The sequence below is a fragment of the Notothenia coriiceps genome, unplaced genomic scaffold (assembly GCF_000735185.1).
Source record: "Notothenia coriiceps isolate Sejong01 unplaced genomic scaffold, NC01 NC01_scaffold00037250, whole genome shotgun sequence".
In the NCBI taxonomy this organism is placed as follows: Eukaryota; Metazoa; Chordata; class Actinopteri; order Perciformes; family Nototheniidae; genus Notothenia; species Notothenia coriiceps.
The window spans coordinates 12,472,133-12,477,968 of NW_011369951.1; the positions used below are offsets into that span (position 1 = coordinate 12,472,133).

The following is a 5,836-nucleotide window of genomic DNA, read 5'->3' on the forward strand; positions in this document are numbered from 1 at the left end:
TCTTACATACAAAGGACCCGTATTAGAATAATGTGTTTTTATGCCATTTTTGTCATTTCGGTTAAGAAAAATCACTTGTATCATATTTAGTATTATATTTTGGTTCACATTAGAAATATTTTATATTTAATTTTTCACAATTTATTATTTTAGACATTTTTTTTACATTTTGAAAAGAAAGGTTTTGAACATTTTCACATGTGCACACATTAAGACCTAAATAAAAACACAACAATCAATATATACAAAATAAAAGTCACTTCAATATTTGAGAATGTACATTAGTGCAAAATTGTACATAGAATGTGCAAAATATTAATGCAAGATTGTCCATAGAGTGTGAAAAATGGCGACCATCTTGGATTTTTGAGTGGCTAACGTGCTGTTTCAAAAGAGTAACCTCCATGGAGTATATGTGCCAATTGTAGTGCTTGTAACCACTTGTGAAAGATTGCCCTGATAATATAAAATTATCTGCAGCACTAATAAACAGTACAGTGATTATTGAATGTGCTTCTTTGCCATACAGATGGATGATGTCATTGATGATATTATTAGCTTGGAGACAAGCTACAATGAAGAGGTTCTTGGACTTATGGATCCAGGAATGCAAATGAACAATCAGGTAATATTTAAAGAAATATAATAGATATTTATTTTGTAAGTAGGATGGTAAAGGGATGCACTGTTGATTCTATTGAATTGAATTGAAAGACATACAAAGGTTTTCCTTTTTATGTTTGCATTATAATTCAATTTCTTTCATATTCTGAAGCTCCCTGTATCTGGAAACCTTCTCGATGTGTACGGCAATCAAGGACTTCCACTCCCCGGCCTCGGCATCAGCAACTCCTGTCAATCCAACATCAAGAGGGAATACTCAAGTAAATTACTGAGACACATCATTCTTTCTTTATTATTTTGACAGCTAATTTACCGTGTCGAGATATCACTTAGCTTGAATTCTATTGGCCAGTTGTGTAAAAAGAAATGTGTCTGTTTAGTACAACTTGAATTGACTCTCAGGAAATATAACCTTACTTAATCTTGTGGTTAGATCTGAAGTGTACACGGAAAACATTTTGTCAGTCATTTTTGTCTAAGTTCCGATACTGTAATATGTAATGTCAATTATTTTAATTTGTGACTTAATCATAATCAAGGGTTGTATCAACACATTTCAGATAGAATGTAAAAAGTTAAAGCATGACTTAAGATCAATGTCAATAATGTGTGCAATTTGGAAATATACTAAGTAGATTTTTTGCCAAATAATTACCCCAGCTCCTGGCATGAAGCAAGTTCTGGACAAGTCTGACACCTGTGGCATGTATGAAAACTACCAAAGGCAAGAAGGCTTCCCAGTAGGTAAGGGATGCAAAATGAAGAAAGTGAAATTATATTTTGCAAACTAATAATTCTGTTTTCAATTTGATGTTCAGAAAATGTGTTTTGTGTATAACTAAATCGCAAACAATACAAATCAACTGTGCGGATAATAAACATGATATACATTGCTTATTGGCTGTAGTTATCCAGCATTACATCTAATGTTCTAGTTGATAAAGTAAGAGATATACTGTGCATGGTGTGAAACTTGTATTTACATTCCTTTCATAGACTTAGAGCCTTATCATTACATTACATTACACACTTTTATCCAAAGCAACTTACAATAAGTGCATTCGACCAAGAAGATACAAACTTGAAAAAAACAGAATCATATAAGTACATCAGGTTTCATAGAGCTAAAACATTTCAAGTGCTACTCAACTGGCTTATCACTGATTTAATTTAACAATTATGATTTGTCAAAGCACTCACATTCATGTTTGTCTTCGCTTCACAGAGGCTGAAGTCCGTGCTCTAGCCAAAGAGAGACAGAAGAAAGACAACCACAACTTGAGTGAGTCGATCAGATTAGAATTAATCTGGAATTTAAATCATTTTTTAAATGCTTTTTGCAATATTTACAGATGTAATTATGTGTCAATTAAGCTTACATTGTTTTTATTTGTGTTCTTTAATTGTATTACCAGTAATTAAGCTTTCAAAGACTTCTTTACTAAGGCTCCTGTAGTAACAGTTTTTTTTTGTGGAAAAACTCAGTTGAGCGAAGACGGAGGTTCAACATCAACGATCGCATCAAAGAACTGGGAACCTTGATACCCAAGTCAAATGATCCGTAAGTTTTTTTTAAAAATAAATGTTGCAAATGGATACATTTATCTATTCGTCTATTCATAAACTTTAACATACTCCCTAAACTTTGATGACTTAGGGGCCTTATAGAGTCCTGTGCTCTTTAGGTCAGCCGGTCAGCTGACTCTGACTGTAGACCTTTGTCTCCTGTTTACCCCAGAGACATGAGATGGAATAAGGGCACTATTCTCAAAGCATCAGTGGACTATATCAGGAGGCTACAGCGGGAGCAGCAGAGAGCCAAAGAGCTCGAGTGCAGACAGAGGAAGCTGGAGCATGCGAACCGCCATCTTTTGCTTCGTATACAGGTAGGCCAACCGTCTTTGGGAGAAAAATACTTGGTTTCAAGGAAACTATGGCCAGGGATGCACGCTACCTAACTTGTACAAACAGTATTGGCATATGAGGGAATGTATTTCTCGTTACATCAACCAGGAGCTAATAGAGTGGCGAAGTCCCTCCCCTTCCGGTGGACCTCCATGGGACCTTATTTCGGAAAGATTATGTATTGAAGTCAATGGAGAGAGAAAGATTATCTTTCGATTCCGTTTGAATTGTGCCACGAATTACACATCACATCACACACTGATGTTTGTCAATTTAAAAGATAATTTTGCAAGTAAAAAAAAAAAAGGGTCGTAAAACTGTGAAGTAACACATTTGTTTGTGTGAAACGCTGAAAGAACTACATCTCCGGTTAGAACAACACACGTCACCAAGATGGCCGTCACTACTGTCTTGTCAACAAAACGATTGACTACCCTCACTATCAACACAATGAAACACGTCCAGAAGAATGTCATGCAAAGCTGCCTGCCTGCCTTCCTTTGATTCTCTCTGAACTGTCTGGTCTTTTTAATATTTAATGTCAACCATTTGTGCAGATAGCGTGAAGTAGAAAAGATCGCAGATGCTAATGTAGTGTTAGCATTTCTCCCCCGGGCTTAAATTGTGTATTATAGAATGATCACACCGGCGTGACAGTACTCTTCAAAGGGTTCACGAAATATAACTACTACTCTTACTGTTTAACATGTTGAGTTACTTAATGTTACTTCATATTAAGGCTAATAAAAATGACAAGGCTGTAATGCTAACTAACGTGCTAGCTACTAGCTAGGTAGCTAACTTGATCCACCAGCCACTGCTGGTCCTCTCATCAGACGGGAAGCGAAAGAACGAGCAAGACCCATTGCTGGTATGATAACAACTTGGTACTAAGCACCAGAGTTGGGTGTAACGCGTTACAAAGTAACGCATTACTGTAATAATATTACTTTTGTCGGTAACTGAGTAGTGTAACGCGTTTTATTTTACCAAACTAAGATAGTAGATTACATTACATGTTACTTGTTAGACGCTTTTATCCAAAGCGACTTACATACTCATTACTGTGGACAATCCCCACAGGAGCAATTTGGGGTGAAGTGTCTCAGGGAGACAACGACATGCTGACTGCAGTGGCGTTTGAACCTGTGCTCCCCTGATCCGAACACCTACGCACTATTCCACTGCTCCACACGCCTCCCTATAGATAGTAGACATGGTAAACATTATAGGCCTACCGGTTCACATCAAGTTTCTGACCAAAGTCCCAAAACTATATATACTGTAGGCAAATATACATATGTCCACCTACCACTGTTGGTGTGCGGTGGGAAAAGTTACATCAATTTTAATTAGCACATATTTGCAGCTAAATAATGATATTGTACTAATCCTAACCCAGTAGTTTTATTGTGTTATGTTTCGATATAGAACTTTAAACACCTAATTGAAACTGTGACTGTAATTCACTAAAATTCAACAAGTCCTCCAACTCATATGACCAAATAGGTCGATTGTTCAAGCCCTTAATCACGTTTTAAAGTTTTCGACCTCTAGTACTCCCGTTGACTGCAAACATTACAGAGGGTCGTTTATTCACAAATAACTCTCTCTGTAAAATCCTAAATTGTAGGATAGTTTGGCCATTAAAGAAAGGGACTTGTAGTTTTCAAAGATATTACTGATTTTCTTTGAATTAAAGAATGTAATATACGGAGTTCAGAGAATAGTCAGGGGTTTTGGGAGATGGGAGACACATCTATGGAATCAGAATTTCAATAGCTGATATTTCAATAGCTGATATTATTATGTTTTATTAACTAGACCACTGTTTTTTAAATCCGCACCGCCTAGTGGTTAAAGCACATTGTTGAATTTAGTGGTTGAATGTTATATTTGATGAAAACATTTAAATATTAAGAGTAGCCTACATACAAAATAGGGGGAAAGTAGAAGGTCAATGATAGAAATATAGAATAGAAAATATCAAGAAGATACTATAGGGATCTCCACAATAAAACAGTTTAGAGCAGGACGTCCAAAGATATTAACAGGAGGATGTGCAAAACAGACAAACTAATAAGGCTTTATTTAAACATTAAAGAATACTTTAAGTTAAGGTCTTCTTTTGAATAAGAAAAAAACGTTGGGGTTATCCACAGATAAATATGAAGTCTGACAAAGTACTTAACGTCCAATATATTGCATAGTTTATTTTGGCACCTGACAATCACCTTCCCTGAATTTGACTCAGGTGTAACTAAAGTCTGATTTAAGGGTTGTTTATATTTCACATCATTAATCAGAATCTGCAAAGTAACTAAAAGAAATGTAGTGGAGTAAAAATACCAGGTTAACCTCTGAATTGTAGTGGAGTAGAACAAAGTAGTATGCTGCTGTAACAAAAACATTTCCCAACTTGGGATCAATAAAGTATATCTTATCTTATCTTAAGACGATCGATGGCTACTGCCATATTTGCAAAATGTGCCTCTGAACCTTGACAAGTGCATGTTTCAGGCTTATCAATGAACAACAGGCGGGGTCACAGACATAAGACCAGCTGTTAAATAAAGCTCTTCTGACCTTAGCTGGCATGTGGGTATCAGGGCTCGACATTAAGGTCTGCCCGATGGCCCGGGGCCATCTAGTATTTAGCTCGGGCAATGAAGCCTCACCTGCTGGTTGCCCGATCGGGCAATCTATTATGCCAGTATCATGCAGCTCGCGGATCTAAACATATCTATAACTAGTTTAGGTAGTTTGAGAGGTAATTAAAATAGCTACGAGTGATATTCTAACCTGAAGTGTGTGTTTTGTCCGCTCACCGCTGCATGTGTTCATGCAGAGCTGCGTGTCGACTCGTCAGCAGCAGCAGCTGATCTCTCTCTCCCGTCAGATTAGACTTCACAAGCGTTTATGTCCATATCGATCAGATCCAGCTAGTTCTAGCTAATGATATGACTACCTGCTTATTAAAAGACACCTAAACAATAAGTGTCGCTATGCAACCGGGTGAGGCCACAAAGTATAGCGCAGCATTATGCATTTGTTTACATGCCCACCGGANCTGCATTGATTTCACTGTGAAATTCAAAATTACAGTATTATATTGTGAACATTACAGGTAAAGACTGTAAAGTGGTAAAACAGTAATTTATTGTAAAATATTACAGCTAAATATTGTGAAATCATTGTAATATTTTACAGTGTATCTTACAGTTCCTTTGTGAGAGAATTACACACAAATCTGCAAAAAGTGTTAAAATCACAAACTTGCCTTTTAGAGAAACAGTCTTTAAGAAAA

At 36.5% G+C, this 5,836-nt stretch overlaps 1 protein-coding gene across 1 annotated transcript in view; it reads left to right on the forward strand.

The window, feature by feature from the left end:
- mitfa (melanocyte inducing transcription factor a) overlaps nt 1-5,836 on the forward strand; it is a 9,687-nt gene that overhangs the window by 1,787 nt on the left and 2,064 nt on the right. Inside the window, exons 3-8 of the mRNA XM_010796332.1 lie at nt 530-625; nt 776-884; nt 1,285-1,368; nt 1,850-1,906; nt 2,110-2,185; nt 2,363-2,510. Coding sequence (XP_010794634.1) covers nt 530-625; nt 776-884; nt 1,285-1,368; nt 1,850-1,906; nt 2,110-2,185; nt 2,363-2,510 — 570 coding nt within the window. The remainder of the gene's footprint in view (nt 1-529; nt 626-775; nt 885-1,284; nt 1,369-1,849; nt 1,907-2,109; nt 2,186-2,362; nt 2,511-5,836) is intronic.